Below are 25,318 nucleotides of genomic sequence, written 5' to 3'. Positions count from 1 at the left end.
AGGGATCGGGCAGATCCAGAAAGAGCAGGCTCGGCTACGTGTCGGGTGGCGGGCATCCTCTGCGAAGCCGGACTCTTGGCAAGCCAGGGGCATTGTCGGTTGTGAGTAGCAACTTCTCGTGGCCATGCACGAACCGTTGGAAGAAGTCAGCCGCGGGCGATCCAGGTGCGAGAAATTTGTCGGTGATTTTTTTTAATGTCAGTTCTCAGGTCGCCTATTCATAAAACGAAAGAATAGGGCTATTAGACACTAGAAGGTTATTAATTATCAGAACGAAAATGAAGAGCACATAGCTGTGCACTCACCCAAGAACAGGGAGTTAGGACGAGATCCATCTGAGGAAAGGAGTGGTACAAGTGCAAGGGCAGCCAATGTAACAGCACGGTAGAATGCAAGAAACGATGAGGTCAAGAGTCAGTATTTTGTGAGAAAGAAGCGAAACGCGAACAAATCCAGATACTAATTCAAAGCGCGTGGGATGCATTACTTGGTGATGTCGCTGAACAATGATGTGAATTATTTCCTTGGCTGGCGTGTTTGGGAAGACATCGGAGACATCGTCTGTCGGAATGAGCTCCGTCTTGGAATCGATCTCGTTCAGGAAGACCGCATTGTGGATATGGCCAGCGACGACAGGAACAGAAACACGCCAGAGCTTAAGCTTGTCTGCTGCGACATCAGCGAAAGCGGCGTTCTTTTGGGCCTTGATGGCCTTTCTAAGGATGGAGACTATGGCAGCCGGCTCAATATCGATATCGAACGCTCTCGACGTGGGATCTCCATCGGTGAGACAGAAGAGATTGAGGTCGGCCATGGTGGATGGAGCGTATGTAGTTGGGTAAGTGAGAGTGAATGGATAGCCTTGTGAGTGTTTGTGCGCAAAGATAGAGAAGAAGAAGAGAAGGAGGAGGAGGAGGAGGAGGAGGAGGAGAGGAGGAGGAGGAGAGGAGGGATGGCTGTTGAATGTGGGTGTCTGTATAGCAAAAGCGGGTGAAAAGGCGAGGTTGCTCCGGTGGTGGCGCGTCCATTGACCTGGCCCTGGACCTCGCCACCGCCCTCATGACACGTCTCCAGTATAATATACACCATATGATGATGACCCGGAAAATATCCTAGACGCTTTTGTGCATGAACGCATGAAGGGTGGCGCCTCCGGTTACTCATTAAGGAAGGTGCGAGGTCGAAATGGGGTTGCTCATGTTTGATGCAGGACACGTTCATGCACGGGCAGCACTGCCAAAAAGGGCGTTCAATGGGGAGTGCACGGGCCAGATAGCTTAGGGGGCAAATGCTTGGCAGTTTTTTTCTTTTTCTTCCTTTCTCTCGCTTTCTTTCTTCGTTAGCCCCTCCTTCGCCAACATCTTGCACTTGTCAAGGAAAAAACTCGCATTCGCACACTTACAAACATACAGCAGCACTCGAAGCAGCCAGCAGCAATAGGACATCACACCACTGCATTGCGCGCAAGCAGTTCTTTACACTACTGAGCACACGACTGTACCACAGCGCAGCAACAAAAAAAAAGCCTTCCAGAACCAAGGTACCGTAGTGCTTGATGTCTACCTGTCTGTTCTATATTATATTATGTTTTTTTCCCACGAGCTCTTCCTCAGTTCTAACAGAGGCCTCTACATAATATTAATCGTATATCAGCTATGACGGCTTTCTCGAACAGAGGCGGGCGTGGCTGGGGCCGCGGCGGTCATGGTGGAGATGGAGACAGCGGCGGCGCGGGCAAGGGCCAAGGAGCGGGTAGAGGGCATCTTGACCAAGGTGATGCTGGCCGTGGTCGTGGCCGCGGTCGCGGTCGCGGACAGATTACAGACGCGCAAAGGGCCGAGATTGTATTGGCGAGACGGCCCACAACCATCCAGGTTACAGGGGACGGTACTGACGATGTGATCGTAGCGGCAGCTGCAGACCAGCAGCTACAGCACTTGGCTAGCTTCTACTTGAGAAAGGCGGATTTCACGGGCTTTCGGGGCCAAAAGCAGATCCGCAGCTTCGTTAACTCCTGTCTGATCAACCTTTCGAACCATCACACCATCGACACTTCGGGCTGTGTGACGGGCTTGGCATCAACGTCTGGTCGCGCTCGCCTTTCAGAGATTATGGAGATGCCGATGGACATCGACGCCGGCGACAGCAACAATGCTCTCTCGTTCCAGTTCGCGATCTTGCCGTTAGTCGGGGTCCTCACACGTGAGTCTGTATGCCAGTCTACCATGACCAGCGAGACAGGGCTGATTTATGCGAACGTCTACCTCCATCGGGATCCATTCTTGAGTCGGATCCTTGATTGTATGGACCAACTCCTGGATCGAGGTTCGCTAGAAGATACCAGTGTCATGGGAGCACGGTTGGCTATGGATCGATCCATCTGCCAAGTGACATCCCTGCAACGCGCGTTGCTTGCCATCACTCGACTGATATATCAGCTGATAAAGCGCATCAAGGACGCCAGGTACGAGATGGTCGACATGATCAGACTGCTGCAAGAGCAGCGGAGCAAGTGCCGTAAAGCCTCAAGGGACACCCGAGAGAACGATTTTATCCAGAGCATCCTGGACGCAGACATTTCGAGGCTCCAGAGAATCGTTGCTGATACGCAGGGGACTATCATCCATGAGGGCGGTCTCTTTGGCCCGAGCTCGTCATCTCGATCCATCGGAGATCATGCACCCAACCTGGTTCATCTGAAAATGGCCTACAATCCCCCAGGTCAGCTGTCCCCGGACGGCCCCAGGCACGACAATGACCACGAGCTCGTCAAGGATATCAAGGTCCATCCAACGCAGAGGGAGATTACATGCTCCCGTCTGCCATTCCTGCCGTCGAACTGTGTGCCCGAAGCACCCCATTTTCTGCCACATGGCTGGAGACGCCAATTGGACATCCATTTCCGGCTATTGAGAGAAGATATGCTGAGTTCCCTCAAGAAGGGGGTAGTTTCATTTTTGACTGCCCTGGAGAAGACCGACAGATGGAACGACGAGGACTTGTTGCGGCAGAGAGGACTCCGGAAGCTGCTCGATAATAGCGTCAGTCTGAACGTTTACGGAGATGTGCAGTTCCACGGCATGGACTGCAAGAAGAAACTGGGAGGCTCCATCGAAATTTCATTCACCCAGCCTGCTCAGATCCTGGGCGCCGGGCAGCGACGTCGAGCCGAGTTCTGGGAGAAGTCGCGCAGACGTCTGATGCATGGTGCGCTTGTGTGTATTGTTAGTCGCCCAACAAGCACCGAGACAGAGCCTGGATATGATGGCCCTGCATTCCAGATGGTCCTCGGAGTGATCACGAGTCGCGACATTGGAGCTCTGTCCAAGGACGAGGATGCTGCACGCATCCAGATTTCTTTAACCGACCCCAAGACGTACTTGCAGATACTGAACTCGATGGCCTTGCCCGAAGATGGAAACCGTGAGCAGTGGTTCCTGGTCGAAACCAACGGCGGGTTCTTTGAGGCTTACCGACCGGTGTTGCAAGCGCTTCAGAACTGTGAGCCTGCGACCCTTCCTTTCGGGAAGTATATCGCTCCGACCGAACACGAATATAACACCAGATTGGACGCTGGCGGCAAGGTCGACCCACCGCTGTATGCGCGTGCTCCGGGATTCACCTTTGATCTGTCCGTCCTCGTCAAGGATCAGGAACTCCGTTTGGATGCAGGCGATCCACAGTCGGTCGAAAATGCTGTGCACATGCTCCAGCGGGAAAGTACTCTCGATGACACGCAAGCATCCGCCTTGGTCGAAACTCTTTGCCGAGAAGTTGCGCTGATCAGCGGGTAAGCTTTGGTGATGCATGTCAGACAGTCCCTCTCTCTCCCTTCTTTGCTATCGACGCACCAACTTACACTAACTTATGATGGTCTTTATGTCATATGTAGGCCGCCCGGGACTGGCAAGACCAAGATCGGAGTGGATCTAATGCGAGTCCTATTGCACAACAAGCAAGCGATGAACTGTGGACCTATCCTCTGTATCTGCTACACGAATCATGCACTGGATCAGTTCCTGGAGCACCTACTGGACGAAGATATTACCCAAATTGTCCGCATTGGCTCCCGGTCCAAATCTGAGAGGCTCGAACAGTACAATCTGGAAAGCCTCATGAAAGCCCATGATAAACCCTACAGCGTTCGCCAGGCGCTTTGGATGGCTAAAGAAGAGTGCGAAAAGCTGGCAGATAATATTACAAAGGTGGAGAATGCACTCCGCTGTCCTCATCTTGTCTGGGAGTACTTGTCGCCCTTTTTAATGGCCAAGAATTTCGACCAATGGGAGCAGCTCGCTAGCGGCACTCCACACGACGATTACAAATCTGACGCAGCATCCGATAGCGATAGCGATCGCGATGTCTATAGCTATGAGGATTACTACGCTCCTGACGAATCTGATCCAGAGGCTGAGGACCAAGATTTCGCCACGCCACTCGACAATGATCCTTTGTCTGAGAAGGGAGGCTATACGAGGGTCGAAAGAAAGAAAAATAAGCAGCCAGCACATCCATACGTTCAATGGGCGATGTGTGCAGATATTCAGAGCAAAATCCGATGGAACCAGAGTGTCATTGAGCAGGAAGAGTTGAAACAGGATGGCGCCAATCATAACTACTTCGGCCTCCTGGCAGATGGTATGCCAACTTTGAAGCCAACCCTCCTGCAGATCCCCGATAGAGATCGACCCTTGGCACTTTTGACCGGCAATGTCTGGAGGATGTCCATGAGAGAGCGAGGACGTTTGATCGAGTCGTGGAAACCGGAGGTGCAGGCTTTCATGATGGACGAGCTGGAGGGACTCCTGGAGAAGGTCCAGAAGATTATGAGCGCCAAGAACAACGCGTTCGACGATATCCGCCGCACCATTATACGGGGGTCGTCTGTTGTTGGCATGACAACCAGTGGTGCCGCGAAAATGCAGGCCTTGATCGAAGCAGTCGCTCCGAACATCATAATCTGCGAGGAAGCTGGTGAGGTCCTCGAGTCCCACATACTGGCCGCGCTTTCAGCTTCCACCCAGCATTTGATCCTAATCGGAGACCACCTGCAACTCCGTCCCCAGATCGAGACATATACCCTGTCATCAGATTCCACCGTTGGTCAGAACTACAACCTCGACAAATCACTGTTTGAGCGACTGGTCACTGACAAGAAGAGCCCTCTACCACTATCGCACCTGACTATTCAGCGACGCATGCGGCCCGAGATCTCGAGCTTAATCAGGAATACGCTTTATCCCGACCTAGTTGATGAAAAGCGAGTCCTCGAGTATCCCAATGTGAGTGGCATGGGTGCCAACCTGTACTTCATGGACCATGCACACGCCGAGGACAGCAAGGATCAGTACGGCATGCAGTCGTTCGCCAACTCTTTCGAGGTCAGGATGGTTGGGGCACTGGCACAGTACCTGATCAAGAATGGATATGACAAGCCTGGGGACATTGCAGTCCTGACACCGTATCTCGGCCAACTTTCGAAGCTCCGGGACCATCTGCGGAAAAGCTTTATTCTCGTTATCGACGAGCGAGACCAGGAACAGTTGAATCAAAGGGACCAAGATATGGAACAGGGCGAGACCCCCGATAAAGAGGCTAACGAACATATCGGCGTAAGGAACATCTCTCTTCAGAACCACCTTACTCTGCGGACTATCGACAACTACCAGGTACTGAAAATTGCCGGTATTATTTGCTTTTGCCCAGATTTTATGTTGAGCCACAATGGACTCATTTTTTATTTGTTTTGTTTTGTTTTTATTGTTGACAGGGCGAGGAGGCCAAGATTGTCATTATCTCCCTTGTTCGCAGTAATGTCAAGCGGGATGGAGCCATGGCAGCATCGAGTTCCATCGGATTCCTCAAGTCTCCCAATCGCACCAATGTTCTCCTGTCTCGAGCACAACATGGCATGTACTTGATTGGGAACGCAGAACACATGAGGCAGACCAAGGATAATCAGTCACTGTGGCCAGAAATTATTGAAGAGTTAGAAGATGGAGAACGCTTGGGCGATGGCTTCCCTATTATCTGCAGGAACCATCCTGACATCAAGAACGTCGCAGACAGCCCTGAGATCCTTCAGACTGTGGCCCCGAACGGAGGATGCACGGCGAAGTGCGGGGCAAACATGCCCTGCGGCCATGTCTGCCCCCTCAGCTGTAAGTTTAATAAATGTGGATCCAAACTGTCGACAGAGGAACACTATAAGAGCTCCTCTAATCTTCTTTTATTACTTTGTTGAATAGGCCATCCTGATGACAAAGACCATCTTCTGGTCAAGTGTTTCCAGCCGTGTCCACGCCTCCACGCGGACTGCGAACATGTATGTCCAAAATTCTGCGGCGAGAAGTGCGGAAGCTGCATGGAGATTGTGGCGGACATTATGCTTCCATGTGGCCATGTCCTTCAGCAGGCCAGATGCTACCAGGCCAAGGATCCTTTGAAGATCATCTGCAAGGTCAAGGTCACTCAAAACCTGCCAAACTGTGAGCACGAGCACGAGATGAACTGCTGGGAGGATCCGAACAAGATCGTTTGCCGCAAGTCCTGTGGTGCAATACTCGCCTGTGGGCATGAATGTACTCGTCCGTGCTCCGATTGCCAAAAGGCATCACCCGGTTGGGTACGAGAGGAAGATGCACCAGTCGCGCGGATCGACCGTACCGTCCATGGTAGCTGTCAGAAGGAGTGTGGAAGAATTCAGTTCTGCGGCCACGCTTGCACGTCTAAATGCCATGGCAAATCCCCCTGCCGCCCCTGCCAGCAGAAATGTGAGATCTTTTGCGCTCATTCTCGATGTAAGCAGAAGTGTAACGTGCCATGCGCTGCATGCTGTCACCGCTGTGTGTGGGAGTGCAAGCATCAGGGTCAATGCGACATGCCTTGTGGAGCACCTTGCGACCGACTTCCGTGCAACAAACGGTGCGACAAGGAACTCAAGTGTGGCCATCAATGTCCTTCTATTTGCGGTGAGAAATGTCCTTCGGAAAAGTTCTGTGTCGAGTGCAAGGACCCTTCAACCATGGGTCAGATTGTCGACCTGATCATGCAGCAATCGCTCGCTGAGGTCGATATCGATGACGACCCGATCCTCGTTCTTGCGTGTGGACATGCCCTGACAATGACCACACTGGATGGAATGATGGGAATGTCCGAGTACTACGTTGCAGAGACGGACAAGAAGACAGGCGATGTTCAATATGTCGGCAAGAAGGATCTGACGAACGATGAAGTGCCCCAAGTGTCGTGTCCCAACTGTCGCAAGCCCATCATTGGAATCTTGAGATATGGCCGCAGGGTCAAATGCTCACAACTGCGACTACGCTCACACAAGCACGAGATTGCCCAAGCACGAACCATGGTCAATGCGCAGAAGGCATTTAATATGGCACAAGTCTTGGTCGGACAAAGGAAAAGTGCGTTCCTTGCCTCCCTTACTCAGGCTGAAGACTGCCCAGAGTCGCCGAATCCCATATTGAGAATCCTTGGGAGTTACGATGACAAGAACATCCAGCTGCCGAACAGTGATTTCAGGTCGATTGCAAAGATTTATAGCATTCCTAAGGCGCATGCCGACGCATGGAGCAAGCTGGTTGCACCAGCTGCGGGATCTCTTCAATATTTCGGAGACATCATCAAGCGGGCTTGCGATTCACCTTCGAAGCTGCTCTTTGACGCAGCAGTGTCTCACCTCTACAGGATCAAAACTGCTCCAACTTACGACCTATCGAAGGACCTTGTCACCCGTCCATTTTTGCGAAAGGATGCGGTAACTGCCTCTGATATCATCCAAGTATGCGTCATCGAGTGCGGCCTTCCGAGAGATGGCTTTAGCGGCGATGGATATGTCAACGCGTTGCACGAGCGGAACAGCGTTTTGATTTTGGTCCTTGCGCTGGCGTTTGCGGCTATGAACAAGATCGGCGCCTCCTCCGGGTGGTATTGGTTCGTCGAGGACTTGCTGAAGTGTGCTCGAGTTCACATCGAAAAACTGAAGGCAGCCACGTTGAATGGGCGCTATGATCGAAAGGCGGCGTATGCACGCATTATCCACATGGAGGTGATCTATAGAGAGACCCAATGGTTGGGTCTGAGGACGTTCCCGAGGGAGGAGGAGGCGATGAGGGAGCGTCTGAATAAGGTCGACGGTCTTGTGGAAAAGTTCATGGCTGAGCACAAGGCAATCAAGGATCATTGTCCGCTCGGTATCAAGGACGAGTGTGTGGCTAGGGCAGCAGAGCTGGAGGCGAACGTTGTGGCGGCTGTCAAGATTGCCCGCGGTGAGAGTCCCTATTCACCCGTGACAAAGGAGGAGAAGTTGCAGCTGTTCAAGGCGATGAGTAGGGAGCTGGGCGGAGCTGGACACTGGTACCGCTGCCGAAATGGCCACACGGTAAGTCTCTCTCTTTCCTTTTTTTTTTGTTATTATTATTATTTTTTATTTTTGTCGGTAATTACTTACTTAATACTCTTGTTATTTTAACATAGTACGTCATTGGAGAGTGCGGCGGTGCCATGCAGGAGGCGATCTGCCCCGAGTGCGGAACCCCAGTAGGAGGAACCGGACATCGACTTCTGGGCGACAACACGCGCGACGAGGAATTCGAGGCGATGTACGGCACTGCCCTCGGCCACTAGTGACTTCAGTTACGAAATTTCATAGTGAGGATCTCTGTTCGTGAATGGCGGGCGCCACATCATCTGTACAAGGAATATCAGATAATTAAAAAAAGGGTTTTCATCTCCTTCGCATTATTGGGCGACTGATTTAGTCAATACCGCTCTAGAGCGCTGGAGAAAGTGATTTTTTTTTTTTGCTGGAGAAAATGCTTATTGATTTGCATGGGCTGAGGAACATGTAAACACGAACCTGTTCAAATAAATTATATATATATTTCAATTGGACTGAATACATGGCTACTCCTCCAATTTAAGCGACTTAAATTGGAGTTCGACTGTGAAGGCTGTGCTCCTGTGAGAATCACAAGCACCCCTAACCACCTTCCTTTTATAGCCTGACTATGTGAAATCCAACTCCATGCTGACTGGTTGAAAAGAGTGGTGTAGAAATTGCTGCAGAAGTTTGTCTCAATAAACCGGTAAATGCCAATTTACGAACAACCAAGCTGTTGTCGAGATTGCTACGGATATGCAACTTCATGCTTCTACAACGGAGGTGTGTACCTGTTGTCGAAACCTCATTTTTAACCATGTCCTATTAAGGGCCTCCTGCACTCGATACATGGTGGCGTGACGAGAAGCTGCTGATTTTGACAGGGATGTCAAGTAATAAATACGTGCTCGTTCTTCTCTTTTCTCCCTGTTCTCTCTCTTGTTCTCACCGTGATCTTCTTCATCTTTCTTTGTCGCTCTCTAATAATCTTCATTCTTACTCTCGTCCATTCCCTTGCTGCACGCCCCACAGCACCTCCTGTTCGCACCAATATGGAGAAGCCATCGATCTTCGACGTCCCCCTTCTCAAGGACGAGGTCACCCAGTATCTCTCCAGTCGCGACCTGGCTCATTGCTCCCGCGTTTCCAAACAGTGGTCCACCTGGTTTAGGCCCACTCTCTGGCGTGCCCTCGACTTTGGGTCCTCGGATTTCGATGAATGCACTCTGCAAAAGCACCGCGATCACGTCAAGACAATCCTCCGCCTGAATATCGCTCACCTGGCCGCTGACGACTTTCCACTCCCCAATCTCTGGTCCTTGGAGGCGTCCTCTTCGTTGAATATCTTTGACAGTCATGTGCTCTTAACGGAGATATCTGGTTTACGCACGTTCTTGAGAATCGCTCCGACTGTTCTGCGAACACTGAAGATCGAATTCTGGCTCATCAATCCAGATCTTGATGAAATGAAAAATTTTGACCTCACTTCCCGACAATTCCTCGACCCGTTTTTTGTACTTCAACTTTTCCAGGCCTGCAGCAACCTCGATTCATTGATTTTACGTGTCAGATCCTACCTTACTATACTGTATCAAGACGAGCATCTCCGTGAAGTTCTGAGAAAACAGGACGAGTCCGCCAACCGTGGCATGGAGCAGATGCCAAAGGCTCAACTGCGAGAGCTGGGGCTTTACGTACGGTGTTTTGGGTATGGGCTCGCCATCTTGCCTCTGTTTCTAGCACAATGTCCACACTTGCAAGTCTTTCGACTGGGAGATCTGGAGACTATGGGAGATCTGAAGACCACAGGAATACTGGAACAGATCGTATCTGTATTTGAAGACGGCAAGTGTCCAAAATTGCGAGACCTTCAGCTAGGCGGTGTTCTAGGCAAGGATACCGAAGAACTGAACACAAGGTTTATACGCTCGCTCGGACAAGGAAGCGGCGATGACTCCCTCAACAGCAATGCAGGCGACCTGGAGAGACAATGTGGGCTCGAATCCATAACAGTCAAGGGCACTAGGGCCCTAAGCACATTTGTGATGGCCCTCACGCAACATCAAGCCACAACATTGACGTCCATGGATATCATCCACTACCACAACACTCGGCTGGCAGACCTTGTAAGTCTTGTGAGCAGCCTTCCGAAACTGCGTACCCTGGGTATCACTGTTAACTTGCGGTCACAGAACGGTCGTACCCCAGAAGAGGACCTGGCACTTCACAAAGGGTGGGTCTTCCTTGAGCTGAAGCGATTGACACTGTATTACATTTTGGAACATGGGACTGAGGTTGTCAGTCAAACGTGTCCAAGCGAGAAATTGCAGAGTCGTTTCATGCATTATGTCTTTCCGCAGACTGCGCGTCTTTCGGAACTGGAGGAATGGACACTTGGGCGCAACATTGAGTTATTGTGCTTATCGAATGGGTTCCTTAGTTGGCTACCGGGATTGAAGAGGCTGAAGTCATTGACTTACATCGCTCGCTCGAAGAACTCCATGGATACGGTGGAGGCAGAGTGGATGATTGAAAACTGGCCGAGTCTGATTCATGTTGCGTTACTGAGCACTGACCGAGACGCTTTATCGGAGACGACACTGCTGGCGCAAGAGCGATTCGTGGCCTCGCTGAAAGAAAAAAGACCATGGATCCGTATCGAGTAGGGCTGTGTGCAAACGGATTGCGATCGTCTCAATAAGTCACTGGATCGTGATTCCTCTTATGGCATGATGCTGCACTGGATCAGCACATTTCGTCTTGCAGGCGCTTTGCTCAAACCAACATTTATATAGCACGCATGAATACGACAATCGTTCCCTGAATAAGCTATCTCTACTCCGATCCTTTACGTTTCACGCGAATAAAAGATGGGCTGATTAAAGAAACTGCTGCATTGATAAATGTCACATAGAATCTGATTCCCCTGAACTGTTGTACACGCACTTATTTCTGCAGGGGGAAAAAAAGAGGGGAATCCAGAGCATCGCCTTAGGTTGATAGAGGCTACACCCTGATTCTCAAGAAAAGCACGATGTAGATCTCACGGCAGCGGCTTTAATGGCGTGAATATATATATATAACAAAATGGAGATGGAGATGGTGCATGTCGCATCTGCTGTGGTATCTAAATATTTACTACGATTCTATTCATTTAGGTTCTCGCACCCTCGTTTTTTTTACAGCTTCGCATGGTCTTCGCTGACGCGCTCGATCACAACAGCCGAGGCTCCACCACCACCGTTGCAGATACCGGCAACTCCGATCTTTGCGTTCTTCTGCTGCAGGACATTGACCAGTGTTGTGATGACACGAGCACCTGAGCATCCGAGAGGGTGTCCAAGGGCAACGGCGCCTCCGTTAACGTTGACGTTCTCGCTGTTCAAGCCCAAGAGCTTCATGTTTGCGCAAGCGACGATCGAGAAGGCCTCGTTGATCTCATAGAAATCGATCTGCTCAGGCGTGAGACCAGCGCGCTTAATAGCCTTGGGGATCGCCAATGCGGGAGCGGTCGTGAACCTGGAGGGATCCTGCTCTGCATCTGCGGATCCACGGATCAGGGCCAAGACGGGGATGTTGAGCTCGCGGGCCTTCTGTCCAGAGATCAAGATAATGGCGCAGGCACCGTCCGAGATGGGCGAGGAGTTGGGTGCAGTGACCGTGCCGCCGTTGGGCTTGAAGGCAGGGCGCATGGCACGCAGTTTGGACTCGTTTAACTAAATAAACATACACACACAAAAAAAAAAAAACGTCAAACGATCCAGATGTCAGATGTCAGACTCCATAGTTTGAAAAACATCGAAAAAGACATTCAGCAGCATTGACAACGACATACGTTGGAAATCTCATCGTCGGTCGAGACGACAGTGTCGGGCTTGCCACGAGCGCCGGGGATGACAACGGGAACGATCTCATTCTTGAAAAGTCCAGCCTCAGTGGCTGCCTGAGCACGTTTATAAGAGTTGATGGCAAAGTCGTCCTGAGCCTCGCGTGAGATCTGGTGCTCCTCTGCAGTCTCCTCCGCGGCGACACCCATGGAGTAGTTGTTGTAGACATCAGTGAGACCATCCTTCTGAACGCCGTCGATGACCTCCTGATGGCCGTACTTGGCACCGAAGCGCATCTTGGGCAAGTAGTATGGAACATTGGTCATTGACTCGGCACCTCCTGCGATAACAATCTATAGAAAACATTAAAGGATACATCAGCGTCAGTACGGACTAACATGAGACATAAGTCGACCTAGTAATGATCTCTCACTTCTTAACTTACATCAGCCTGGCCAGTCTGAATGGTCTGGGCGGCAAGCATGACAGCCTTCATGGAGGAAGCGCAGACCTTGTTGACGGTGGTCGAGATGACAGACTTGGGAAGGCCGGCGCCAATGGCGACCTGTCTAGCGGGGTTTTGACCTATTTAGTCATAAAGCACAGGCGCCATTAGTAGTCAGGATTAGATCGAGGGGGGAAGGAAGACAAAAAAAAAAATATATATTAAATCCTCGGCGTCCAGGTCCAGGAGACCATTGATCATATATTAGTCTCGCCTCTTAATTCTAAATCAAAATGCCTCTTCTGCAGTGGTCGTCAGAAGGCTCGGCCAATCGCGATTCCCTGCTTCCACAAGTTCTTTATCCTTGGATCGCAAATACGACTGCGACCTGAATTTTTTTTTTTTTTGTTGGGCCTGAGAATTCAAATTGTGGGGAAGAAACAAAGTGCACGGCGGAATGATAACCGATAATGCATTTCTATGGAAAATTGTTGGAAGCACCTACCGAGTCCGGCAGACAAGACATTTCCGAAGTAGAGCTCCTCGATCTGCTCGGGGCTGATGTTGGCCTTTTCCAGGGCACCTATTGTGTTATGAAGATAGTAAGAGCAGCTCTGATCAGATCGTTGTCCAGGTTCGGATATATCTGTCAGCCGTTGTTTCCAGGAAAGCCATTATGCTTGTTATCATTACCCTTGACAGCAAGAGAGCCGAGCGCGGTGGCCGAGAAAGAGGCAAGGGAGCCGTTGAAGGAGCCGATGGGAGTGCGTGCGACGGCAGCGATATAGACTGCAGGTGCGGACAAGAAGGAAGAAAAGGTGAGAAACAACAGTAGCAGGTGAAATAAAGCACGAAAGCGAAATGTTGATGAGACACTTGCGGCCGCATACCTGTGTTGCTCATGTTGATGTTATGGGCTGTAGATGAGGACGAGATGCTGATTGAGCGAGTGAGAGAGGAGAGTGATGAATGTACAAGATGCTTGTTGAACAAGGGCGTGCATTTGCTGGCCTTTTATATTCAAGAGTTGTCCGGAGTTCCCCAGGATGTGCAATTAGGGAGAGATCGCCATATGTGCAATTGAAGATCGGACCTGAGTAAGTCAGGCCACTTTTCATCTTTTTTTTTTTGTGAGCGACGGCCACGGAGAGTAAAGGAAGGGCAGATCGGACCATGCTTCTCTAGCCCTTTCCTTATCTCTCCAGAGATCGTTTGCATTGCGCAAAGTAACGGGCAAATGGATAAACGGTGAAAGGGGGATGGAAACATGCACCTGGCGCCATTAAACCATGGGCCAATCACCGTCCATGGAGCACGCGCAAATAAACCCTGCTGAAGAAAAGGGCTCCCATCCCATCTCCCTCTTCTTAATTCTTAATGGCCTGATCTGTCTCATCCATATCTCTCTCCACTGAACTGTTAATTGCCAATCAGGACCAATATCGGCGCGTTCGCGCCTGGCTACAAGCTACAAAAATGTAAATCGGTTTCGCGTCCAGATGGACATTCCGGCACGCGTCAGTCTCGTACCTGAGCAATTGAGGGCGTTTACTGCCCCTGAATTCGTTTCTCTGTTCCAACCCCTGGAGGAACACCATCTTCAACATCCCCGAAACCATCTCCATCGCACAGCATCTCACCCTCTACGATCTGATGCAATGCGTCAAGATCAACAAAACCTAGCACAGAGACTTTACCCGCTATCTCTGGCGCACTGGATCAAATCCTTCGCCACCCACAGCATTTGATTCGTTCGCCAACTCGGTCCCGCCGCTGCTAATCTCCTCAACTTCAACTTTACGAATCCAGCACACATCTCTCGGATAATACACAGGAGCGTACCGTCAGGTAACGTCCGAATAGACCAAGGGTATACTGATGGAGAAGACTGACTGGTGATATCCTTATTTCACTTTTGCAAAGAAATCCTCACAAAAACGGACGACTCCACACTGGGGTGCTGTGGATTATCACCATGCCATCCACCCTCATTGATATATCCAATATCGTTTGTTTGGTCCACAGCATCTCGCTCACACACGACCTCCTGTAGTGCGTCTTGGTCAACAAAACCTAGTCGGTAGCTTTACCAGTCAACTTTGAGCCACAGTCAAAACTGCAGCGGTTGATGAGCTGGATTCCCCAGTTATATATTCAGTTTGTGCCTCTCCCTTTCCTCAAGGAGCTGACGGAATTGGAGCAGCTCATGGGCCTGACATCCTGGAAGTATTCAAGTGTTCATGCCATACATTTTCTATTGAAATAAACGTAATATCCATCCAAAAAAAAAAAAAAAAAAAAAAAAGAATGCTTTATTGCCTAGGTCTCCTAGTCTTCTTATATTTTATATATATCCTATTTGCACATCATCTACGAGTCTCCGAGATTGAGCTGGACATTGGCATTACCATAAAGCTCCTGGAACCTTTTGTGGATCGCGTTGAAGCGTGAGATGCGGTCCAACTCGTACAGCGCCATAGCTGTCCAGATCGTCTTTATCCCTGGCATGGCTTCCATCAAGATATGTAAATATCGCATCTGCATCGAGAGTCGCACACCACTTGCTGCGGTCAACTTCACTTCTCGAACCGAGGGCATCGGCGGAACAAAATTGCGTGGCCCTAGTGCGTCCCGATCCCATACATGTCCTTGTTGTTGAGGCAATGACTGCTGTTCCTCGTTTAGTGCAAATATACTGCTTCCAGGCAATGTTAAAGACGTTTGCGAAGAGGCCTGCTGCGCCTGCGCCTGATCCCGCAATAGCTCTTGAAGCTCTAACATATCCAACACGTCTCTGAATGCTGCATAGTCCTCGTGCTGGCTCTCTGAAAGATCGCTCAGCATTTTAGCGGGCAAGACCAGCATCTGCAGGACCTTCAAATCCTGAAGTCGTCTCACAAATCCGAGTGCTCGTTCGTCCAATTCTTGATCGAATGGTCGATACCGTGCTCGAAGCTCCAGCCTCTTAAGAGTGGTTCCGCACGCCCATACAGGAAAGGTGATGGATTCTCCAACATTCCCCCAGTCCTCCTTGAAGTACAGGAATTCTAGGGTAAGGGTTTCCAATGATCCACAGTACTGCATCACATATCGAACGCCACTATCGGCAATGCTGATTCCGATAGACAAATCCAGTGAGGTAAGGGCTGATCCGGGGCGGCGGTCGGTTATAGCGGCGCTCTGCAGACTCAAATCAAATCCTGGCTCTGCGAATATAATACCATCATGGTTGGAACTCGCATGGAAAGATATCAGCGTCGATGGCACTAAGGTCCAGAATTGTGCAATATCCAAGTGAATGCCGCCGAAATCGTTTCTGATCATAACGTTTGCCAGCCGGGGGCAGTGCGAAAGACAATGTGGCCATACTGACATCGGAAGGTCAAGCCCTACTAGACGGAGATCTAGCGTCGCCAAGACGGGACAGCGCCTTAGGATGCTCTCAAATAATTCCTCTGACAGTTGGACGCCGTCCAGCACAAGGGTATCGACATGATTGAACATGGCTGATGTAGTAGTCCCGAGGCATGTTGTCGAGACAAAGAGTAATGAAGGCATAAGCTTGTTTAAAACTCTCTTTTGCTCTTGATGTCCTGTGCCTGTTGCCATTCTGCCCACCAGAGCGGTCCACTTTTGTTGAACTTGAGGGCCAAGAAAAGTCTTGCTGATGAGAGAACGGGCCCAACCTAGTCCTTCTGCATCCTTGAGATCCAGCTCCTCTAGAAGCGTTACATGTCGAAGTCGAAGTTTCTGTACCAGCGGATGTCTCTTCAGCACAGCTTCCAGATAGGTCCAATTTAAGCAAGAAGGCTTTAGGGAATGGACTGCACATCCAATCTCAAGCTCCCTGAGCGCTGTATCCGCCTTTGACAACAGCGACGACGATCCCCCCGCTGCTGTTAGGGCGGCCGAATTTAATCCTGAATCCTTGTTTGTAGTTGCTGATGCAGATGGTGGTACCTCGAGTCCATAGGATGCAAGGCAGAAGAGAAACGTCATGGCCGACTGATCGTGGAACGAAAACACCTCGATCCGCTCCAGCGTTGACATGGCCTCAAAGAACTCGACCAAGGCGCGCGTATTCAACATATCTTTCCTCTTGATAATGAATCCGATGTGCCTCAATTCTGAACAAGTCCGCTGTATCCTCTCGAGTTCAGGCTGGGAGGGGTAAACTTGCTTCAACGACTGGACAAACCGGCCTAGGGTCTCGAGTCGCGCCTCGAACATTGCCTTGAAGGCAGCACCGCGGTTGCAGTAGATAGCGTGAAGTTGTAGGAACGGCGAGAATACCTGACGCCACTCGTGCGATACGCCCCTGCATACCAGGATTTCTCCAGGCGTGAGGTGCGACACTATCATGAGTGTGATTTCTGGTATGTGGAGCGCGTGCTGCTTCCTGGAGCGTGATGAATCGTTACTGGCATGTTCCTGATGTTCGTTCATGGCATGGAATCCAAGCTTGAGGTGGCGATGGGTATAACGATGGCGGTGGCAATTGCGATGTCTATGGTGAAGGCGATGTTGATGACCAAAAAGTATTTGCTATATTCATTGTCAGGGCCCATTCCTGCGACTGCATTTGTATCCATTGATCTATTGGCACCTTTGGGATCGTTTAAACTCGATGAACAACATCTGCGGAAACGACTCACCCTCTTAGCCTTGGCCACAGCAAAGTCGATGGTTTGGAAGCACTTGGCAGGATAAAGAAGAAGACAGCGTGGCTTCTGTAGAACCCAACAACTGAGCAAATGGTCCTATACGCGGCAACCTTAAAAAGCGCAAAGTAGCCCTTTCACATGCATGTGGAGACGTGCTCTCGAGGGGCCTAGTTGTCTGGACATGTGTTTAATTGACAAGGATGTTCAGACGATGCCTATTTCCTTGCTTATGGTTGAGATATCGCTCAGAAAATGCCCAATGCCCCAGAGGAGCAGCTGTTTTGGAAGCCTCTTCACGAGTCACTGTCCACTTTAACGACTTTTTTTTTTTTTTTTTTTCAAAGGGCGACCCTTACCTTTCTTGCACAATTGCTTGGCATCCATACTCCTAATGATGCAGACGAATGTCGATATCGATGCAGGATCCACGAGACATGGTCGATCTGCATAGCTCATGAGAAATCAAAGGACAGCAACGTGCACACGAGAGCCAAGGATTGCATGCGGAAAGCACGTTCTTCATTACATGTTCGTTTTAGGGTGCAGTTGACGAATTGGACAATGTTCGGTTAAAGAAACAGTTCACATCAAGGTTATTTCCATGTCGTTATCACGACATGGTACCGGCGTATAAAAAGAGACCCTATCTCCCCTGGGAACTTCAAACAAACAACCCTTCCGTTCACTCACCCACATCCACACATACGCACATACATCAACATGTCGATTACAGAGAACTCTCCCCCAGGTACAGGCCACGTCGGCACCTTGACTCCCGATCAGCTCGAAGCCCTCCAGAAGCTGTGGTCCGCGATCTATGAAATCCAGGAGAAGGGCACCGTCACCATCATTCCTGACCCCGCACCCGTCGCACCAGCACCTGCTCCAGTTGCAGCCTCGACCGGTTGGGGTGGCGGATGGTTTGGTGCCGCAGCTCCAGCAGCACCCGTCGAGCCCGTCATCGAGCCTCCAACTACCATCACATTGTCCGAGCTTGGTTTGACCGCCGAAGATGTGAGATCGTCGCTTTGGAAGAATGCACTGGGCGATCACCCTGACTCGCTCGTCTTGCGGTTCTTGAGGGCGCGCAAATGGGATGTCGGCAAGGGACTGTTGATGCTGTTGAATGGCTTCAAGTGGCGATTGGAGCAGGGTGTCGAGGACGTCAAGCTCCTCGGTGATGACGAGCTGGATGCCAAGTACCCCAAGTTCAAGCAGCAGCTCGAGATGGGCAAGTTCTATATCCACGGCACAGATAAGAATGGTCAGCCTGTTGTGTAAGTGCACCTTTTTTTTATTTTATTTTCTTTATTTGACTTTTTGTTGGGGAACAGACTTGGATGAGCGGCGCCGGTGTTTTTAATGGATCAAGAGTAACATGGTTCATCGAAAGCGCAAGGATGAGAAAGCTTTTACCCGAAGACCCTCTTCCTCATATCCGTGCGAGTAACACGACACAGGATGGCATGCAGGACGTTTTGGACACAACAAACAAAAGGCGCATGGGCGACCAAATTCGATTTCATAGATGTGGGAGTGGAGAAAGGAAAATCTCTCCCTACCAGTGAATAAACGGAGGGCTCTCAAGAGGACCGAAAAATCTAACCCTGGTACCCCATCGCTTTCTCCCTCTTCAGCTATCTGAATGTCCAGTTGCACAGAGCCGGCGACCAGGACCCCAAGACACTTGAACGTTTGACCATCTACCTCATGGAGACGGGCCGTCTGCTGATCCAGGCACCCGTCGAGACTGTCGCCCTAATCTTTGATCTCACCAACTTTGGACTCGGCAACATGGACTACAACCTCGTCCAGTTCCTCGTCAAGTGCTTCGAGGCCTACTACCCTGAATCTCTCGGTGCCATCTTGGTTCACAATGCCCCTCTGGTCTTCTGGGGTGTCTGGAAGATCATCGAGCCATGGCTGGACCCCGTCGTCGCTTCCAAGATCAAGTTCACCTACAAGAACCAGGAACTACTTGATTTGATCCCAGCAGAGCACTTGCCTGATTCATACCAGGGCGCAGGAACGGACAAGTTCAAGTATGATTACATTCCACCAGTCGCTGGCGAGAACGATAAGATGAAAGACGAGGCAACCAAGGCAGCGCTCGGAGCAGAATGGAACACATTGACAGCATCGTTCGACATCAAAACAAAGGAATGGATCAAGAGTGGCAAGAAGGAGCCATCACCGGAGAGAGAGGCGATTGCCAAGGAGTTGCACGCACAGTACTACAAGATGGATCCATACACTCGTGCCAGAACTCAGTTCCATCGCAAGAACGCCGAGGGCAAGTCCGTGATCCAACCCGATGGCTCCGTCGTCTGGACCTACAACCCATAATCAAGAATTGTATACCCGGTGTATTTATTTTCAAGCAATAAACGTTCAGCAATCCAAAGAAGAAAAAAGCTGCATAAGCAAACTGCAAGAGCTAGCGGCATCGGCAAACTGAAAACGGTGCGAGAGATCAAGTACTTTTGATCCACTGCCCCGCTTCAGTTTCGTCCCAACACCTACTCTTTTTTGCTCTGGACCGTCACATTCACGACTCACCCAATATTCCTAAAAGTTAATTAAAAACTAAAGGTATGTTTAAAGCCAAGACCAAGCCCAAGGATATCCCCTCCTTAATTGACGTGTTGGAGAGAACGGTCTACAACATAATCCTTAACTTCCGGAAAAGAGGCACCATCGAACGCCCAAAGACGCCCACCAAGCCAAAAAAAAAAAAAAAAAAAAAAAAAAAGAGCTTTCAGGCGCGGATATGAGGGCATTAAAGATTCGCCTGAAGAGGGACAGGATGGAATCTCTTCAAGAAATCATGAATATCTTGGGCGTGAATGTCCACAAGAACACTGTCAGGAAGGTCATTCACGATCTTGCCGCCATAGCCGCATGCTAGTCAAGAGGTCGCTCTTGAACAAGCACCACATCGTGAGGTGACTGGATTTTGCAAAGGGGCATAAGGGTTGGACAGTCGAGGACTGGAGGCGAGCGATATGGAAGGATGGGTCTTCCTTTGAAGCGGACAAGAGTTCTGGACCCCCCCCCCGAGTATGACCAACTGAAGCAGAAAAGCTGGGCCCACGCTGAACTCAGCTATCATTCAAAAACGGTGGGACTTCCACCATCGTTCGGAAGTCATTCGCTGGATCAAAAAGGGTGAGCTGGTGGTTATCCCTCAAAAGCGTCGGACAGCCCAAGATCACGTGGACATCGTTTACGAGTGGCAATTGAAGGCCTTCATGAGTGATATAGCAGAAGGCAATTTTATGGAGGATGGTGCGCCGGTCTATAGAGCTAAGACGCCCGAAATCTGGAGGAAACTGTATCTGGCTAATAAGATTGACTGGCCCGCCAACTCCCCCGATCTCAAACCGATCGAACACTTTTGGGTGATTTTCAAGCCAGCGATCCTAAAGCGCAGGAATCGACCGAAGAACATTAAGTGGATGTGCGAGGCAGTCATGGAGGAATGGAAATGAAACAGTAGACTCTCTGGTCCTTACTACGCTTGCAAAGATCGCGATTGCGATCGAGGCCAAAGGAAAGCACGTTGACTGCTGATGCCACTATGGAGTCGCCTCTCCTGGCTCGAAATAGCCCACCACAAACACGAAATACCAATCATATACTGAAGATGACTCCCCGCAGGGTTTGAAAGCAACTGAATAACGCTTGCGTATCTCTGTAGTCGACTTGAGAAAGGTGAGGGCTTTATTAAAGAGCTGAAGCTTATAAAAGTTGCTAAGGTCGCACATTCCATGGGCGTGGGCCTTGTGGAGTCGTAGGAGTAGCAGAGAGTAACCCTGCCTTCTGGATAAAGAATACCGAAGAAAAAGAAAAGCGCAGTTCATGGGGACGAGATGTTGATGGCTACAGATAATGACACGCGTGTGGTATTGCTGTTGGACGCCGAAAGAAAGTGCCATTATACGTCGTTCGAATAGCTTCTAGGAGAAGTGTCGTTAGGCATCAAGTCAGTATGCATGCCATGGTAAGCGAATGCATGCCGCCTAATTACATAGTCCATCCACCATTATATCGTCTTACTTGCTCACTGCATCTCCCTTGACCTCCACTCTTCCGTTGTCGTGGATGCCTATACGCTGAACGTTCATCCACCAGGTATCCTTCTATGCCTATGCACCACTGTGTTGCCCTGCCGACCAGTCGCTCTTACTTCGTTCCCATTGCTTATTGATATCCCTGCAATCGTCGTTATCACCTTTTCCTTCTTTCATCCTGCCTTCCCCACTTGATCAGCACTATGACCAAGTCCATCTTTGCCTATCCCGAGCTATGCTATGCGCTTGCCAAACACTTGCCCCACTCGAGCCTGGCCGCCTGTCTACTGATCAACCGATCCTTTTATAGCACCTTCCTGCCATATCTGTACAGTTCCATCGAGGTGCACGATTTCCGGCGCTACCTTCCAGATCCGACGCCAGCAGCACCGAAAGAGGACAACGACAAAACCTACGAGAGGTTCCCTGCAGAGCCCGCCACAGAAGTGAACTTTGCTTCGCCATCCTTTGCCAGCCTGCGCGCGCACGGCTAGTTGATCAACTCTCGCTCCTTGTTCTTTAACGAGAAGCTGACGTACAAAGAAGGAATGCGGTGGAATCAAGTCGACGAATTCTACTACTACGACAACGATGGCGATGAGGGTGTCAATGAGGTTGGCGACGAAGAAATATCACCGAGCGAACGCAAAGCAACTTTCGCAGGCCTAGTCCAGGCAAGCATCCTTCTTCAAGTCGTGCAGTCCTGTCCCAACCTCAAGTCTTTGGAGATCCATGGCCTGAACCCCGCTTCGCCTCCTCGCCCACATTACGGAACGTGTGGACAGGCGGCAATAGGGCGGCGGAAATATCTCAATAAACAAGAGTCCCAAGACAAGGCCATTGCCATTATCATCAAGGAGGCTGCCGCATGCTGTAGCCAAGCAAAAGGTCAGGCTGCCAGAGGCATTTAGCGCTTGGTCATCTCGAACTCGTGTGGGTTCGCACAGCAGTCTCTTCAGGCCATCCTCGAGACGTCTCTGGCCATATCGCTCACGGAATTGGATATTCAATGCTGCGGATTCTTTCGCACTGAGGAAATGCATCTCCTTCTACGATCGCTTCCAAACCTGAAGCACGTCGATTTCCGCTGTCGAGACGCGGAGTCGGATCACCTGGGACCCTATGCTGGTCTGCTACCCTTACGAAACAAGGCTCCAACGACGACGGCGGCGGCAGTGGCAGCGACAGCAGCGACAGCAACAGTATCAACGGCAACAGCAACAGAGACAGCAGTAGCTGCCGTAGCTGACAACACGGCTTTTGGAATCACGACAGAACCGCCTCAGTGCGCATGTTCGAACACACTTCAGACACTTCGCATCGGTGTTAGCAATGCCAGCGTGGACCCGACGTACGATGACAGTTGGTACGGGCATAGATCCGGTTATCAGTCGTGGATTTATGCTGCACAGATAACGTGGATGCACGACGATCCCGAGAATCCCATGGTCCACAAGCACTTTCCTGAGGCTCTGCACTGGTTCTATGACTATATCGCAATATTTCCATGTCTGCGGGAGCTGTGTCTTGAGAGTGTCGCTCCCTTGTACCATAAATCCCAATCATTGGACCTGGCTTCGAGCTCTGGACTGGATAGGTGGGCGACGCTGAAGGCATTGGAGGTACTGGACATCGAGAAGCTGGACCACGCGGTGGGAGTGGACGAGGTGCAATGGATGGTCAAGAACTGGCCAGCGCTGAGAGAGGTCCGCGGATTGGTCTATGCTACAGACGAGATTCCTTCGGATGCTGCTCTTTGGCTACAGAGCACTCGACCGGACATTGCGCTGCCGGTGTCGACGATTTCAAGGCCAAGCCAACAAGAGCTGTAGTAGAGTGGCATAGACGACACTGGGGATGCATATCTCTATCAATATTGAAACTGACATATTTATTTTTTAATATTATTGCGTGTCTTTCCGCCGCTCGTGTTGGATATCCACGTTATTACTCCCCAGGATTTGTACATGTGTATCGTTCGATAATGACTTTTGGCCATGGCGATGATTCTGCTGGTTTAATAAACCCCTCCCGCTTGGGGCGTCCAGCGCTACCGCGCTCTCTTCACGGTCGTTCACGCCATTCATTGGTTGCTCGCTGTCGTCGCTTTTTTCGTCTACATGCATGGTCTCTGCCAAAGGATGTGCGAGCCCTGAGTGCCTACGCTGCCTTTGTGATGCTTCCTTCCGTCTTCCTGCGTCCTCGGTTGTTCCAGCACCGTCAACATCTGGTTCCATATCTAGACTGTAGGCTGAAGATCGAGGTATTGACATAGCCGAGGCTACTGCAGCAGCTGAGGCGATTGCTACCATTGTCGTGATAGAGGACAAAGGTGATCCTTCCAGTGCTGGGGCAACGGTCGGCGATGCTGAAGACGAGCCGCCCGAAGATTGCGACATGCGCACACCTGATGAGGCAATGGCTGACGTGGGCGAGGCCAGTACACTGGCATCGCTCCCTGCTCTCGACCGACCAGTACGCCCAAAGAAGTTGCTGCCCAAACGAATCTTCTCCGACAGGTTGCTGATCATGCTGGCAGCCGATCCAGAGCGTGGCCGCCCTCCTCTAACTACCGATAACGTGTTGGGAGATATAGCTGACGTTATAGCCCCTGAGACAGCGGTTGAATCTAACGACATTACTGGCTCATGCGCTTCGCCGCGGTTCGAGCCATCCTGGTGTCCCTCTTGCCCCTCTATCTTGGTAAGCTCTTGCTCCTTCTGCTGTCCTTCTTCTCGCTCTATCCGTGCCTGTTGCTCTCTTTGTTGCTGCACGTTAGCTGTTTCAAGAGCCCTCCGGATACGCTGGGCGAACGCATCAAAGTTGGCATGCTGAGCTTGGCGATACGCTGCAAATGTCGGATACGCCTCAGAATTCGTGGAGTCGCCGGTCAGGCCACGGGGTCGGGTCTGGAATGTAACCACATGTTGTCCGCTCGCCCCTCTCTTCAGTTCTGGTCCCCTTGGAATCGATAACGTCGCTGGCGAAGGCGGACCAAATGTCGCCGGCATAGTAGGCGATGCGACGGATGAAGATGGGTATTGCTGTTGATGACGGTTATCCACGAATCTTGGGGTTTTGAAGGAGTGGATATCCTGTGGTCCATTGTCTTTGTCCGTGTCTTCGATACCATGATCCTCTGTAAACCGAGCAATCCCGACACTTTTCGGACTTTTGCCCCCACTGACGCCAGCGCCATTATGTGCAGTGTCGTCGGCCGAGCCAGCGGCTTCAGATGATAATCTAGAAAGAGGGGAAGAGATCTTGATGGCAGGCGCGGAAGGGACGGCATTCCTATTGGCAGGCCGGTGGAGAAGCACCGGGGGATCTGGCGTGGGTGTATAGATCGGGAGTCGAGACTCCACCTCGTACGACTTGATCCCGAATCTGACGATCATCTATCAAGGCGGTATTCGCATAGAAGAGTTAAATTATGAAAGGTAAGGTAGCTTTTCCAAGCAGCATCTCACAAGTCTTGGCACTGTCTTTTCTTTATTTAGTGTGCTCAAAAGATACAGGTTTCTGCATTCAATCCAATTGCAGGATATGTACCCTGCGTCCAGAATGCCTCTTATGCGTAATATTTCACGAACGATAGAGCCACTTCGGTCGAGCGTATGTCGTGTAGAACCACGCAAAGCGACATAAGAGTAAGCAGATAGACTGAAAATCGAAGCGTAGCACGCGGTGCAAACAGAAGAAGGGGGTGGGTGACTCTGCGCAATCACACATGGAAGTGAAAAAAGGGGGGGCACTGCGAAGTCTCTGCTTCGACGTCAAATCACAGGGCCACATGCTGCACAATATCCTAGTGTGGAGGAACATTCATTCAGCTGCTTACCGAGAAAACAGCCCATGCTACAAAGTATAGCACGAGCACTAGGATGAGAGTCGTGGACGATATGGAACCCTTG

At 50.6% G+C, this 25,318-nt stretch overlaps 8 protein-coding genes across 8 annotated transcripts; 4 read left to right on the top strand and 4 right to left on the bottom strand.

The window, feature by feature from the left end:
* Window positions 1-205: 205 nt before the first annotated feature.
* BC939DRAFT_514699 (uncharacterized protein) lies at window positions 206-869 on the bottom strand (the record flags this gene model as incomplete). The annotated part of the gene is made up of 2 exons (XM_051561132.1): window positions 488-869; window positions 206-214 (listed from the first exon to the last, which is right to left on the bottom strand). The coding sequence occupies exons 1-2, from the start codon at window positions 812-814 to the stop codon at window positions 206-208; spliced, it is 336 nt and encodes a 111-aa protein (XP_051413731.1). The 5' UTR covers window positions 815-869.
* Window positions 870-1,334: 465 nt separating this feature from the next.
* On the top strand, window positions 1,335-8,853 carry BC939DRAFT_447327 (uncharacterized protein). The gene is made up of 6 exons (XM_051555078.1): window positions 1,335-1,540; window positions 1,654-3,790; window positions 3,893-5,669; window positions 5,771-6,161; window positions 6,249-8,395; window positions 8,491-8,853. The coding sequence occupies exons 2-6, from the start codon at window positions 1,656-1,658 to the stop codon at window positions 8,638-8,640; spliced, it is 6,600 nt and encodes a 2,199-aa protein (XP_051413730.1). The 5' UTR covers window positions 1,335-1,540; window positions 1,654-1,655; the 3' UTR covers window positions 8,641-8,853.
* A 589-nt stretch (window positions 8,854-9,442) lies between these two features.
* Window positions 9,443-11,272, top strand: BC939DRAFT_447324 (uncharacterized protein). Its single transcript, XM_051555077.1, has one exon. It carries the CDS (start codon window positions 9,448-9,450, stop codon window positions 11,059-11,061), a length of 1,614 nt encoding a protein of 537 aa, XP_051413729.1. The 5' UTR covers window positions 9,443-9,447; the 3' UTR covers window positions 11,062-11,272.
* Window position 11,273: 1 nt separating this feature from the next.
* BC939DRAFT_447322 (Thiolase, N-terminal domain-containing protein) lies at window positions 11,274-13,651 on the bottom strand. Its single transcript, XM_051555076.1, has 6 exons — window positions 13,558-13,651; window positions 13,361-13,456; window positions 13,173-13,250; window positions 12,668-12,807; window positions 12,231-12,575; window positions 11,274-12,111 (listed from the first exon to the last, which is right to left on the bottom strand). The coding sequence occupies exons 1-6, from the start codon at window positions 13,568-13,570 to the stop codon at window positions 11,575-11,577; spliced, it is 1,209 nt and encodes a 402-aa protein (XP_051413728.1). The 5' UTR covers window positions 13,571-13,651; the 3' UTR covers window positions 11,274-11,574.
* Window positions 13,652-15,037: 1,386 nt separating this feature from the next.
* On the bottom strand, window positions 15,038-17,787 carry BC939DRAFT_475909 (uncharacterized protein; the record flags this gene model as incomplete). Its single annotated transcript, XM_051558546.1, has 2 exons — window positions 15,038-17,022; window positions 17,688-17,787. The coding sequence occupies 2 exons, from the start codon at window positions 17,785-17,787 to the stop codon at window positions 15,038-15,040; spliced, it is 2,085 nt and encodes a 694-aa protein (XP_051413727.1).
* On the top strand, window positions 17,657-19,736 carry BC939DRAFT_447311 (CRAL-TRIO domain-containing protein). The gene is made up of 2 exons (XM_051555075.1): window positions 17,657-18,608; window positions 18,969-19,736. Exons 1-2 carry the CDS (start codon window positions 18,052-18,054, stop codon window positions 19,675-19,677), a joined length of 1,266 nt encoding a protein of 421 aa, XP_051413726.1. The 5' UTR covers window positions 17,657-18,051; the 3' UTR covers window positions 19,678-19,736.
* A 1,777-nt stretch (window positions 19,737-21,513) lies between these two features.
* On the top strand, window positions 21,514-23,305 carry BC939DRAFT_447308 (uncharacterized protein). Its single transcript, XM_051555074.1, has 3 exons — window positions 21,514-21,850; window positions 21,899-22,292; window positions 22,500-23,305. The coding sequence occupies exons 1-3, from the start codon at window positions 21,608-21,610 to the stop codon at window positions 23,234-23,236; spliced, it is 1,374 nt and encodes a 457-aa protein (XP_051413725.1). The 5' UTR covers window positions 21,514-21,607; the 3' UTR covers window positions 23,237-23,305.
* BC939DRAFT_447307 (uncharacterized protein) lies at window positions 23,240-25,153 on the bottom strand. The gene is made up of 2 exons (XM_051555073.1): window positions 24,957-25,153; window positions 23,240-24,802 (listed from the first exon to the last, which is right to left on the bottom strand). Exon 2 carries the CDS (start codon window positions 24,800-24,802, stop codon window positions 23,309-23,311), a length of 1,494 nt encoding a protein of 497 aa, XP_051413724.1. The 5' UTR covers window positions 24,957-25,153; the 3' UTR covers window positions 23,240-23,308.
* Between the last annotated feature and the right edge of the window lie 165 nt (window positions 25,154-25,318).

Source organism: Gamsiella multidivaricata (assembly GCF_025024155.1).
Source record: "Gamsiella multidivaricata strain RSA 2152 chromosome Unknown BC939scaffold_22, whole genome shotgun sequence".
Lineage (NCBI taxonomy): Eukaryota > Fungi > Mortierellomycota > Mortierellomycetes > Mortierellales > Mortierellaceae > Gamsiella > Gamsiella multidivaricata.
Note: the sequence above shows the minus strand (reverse complement) of the source record. Positions and strands in the feature narration are given on the sequence as shown.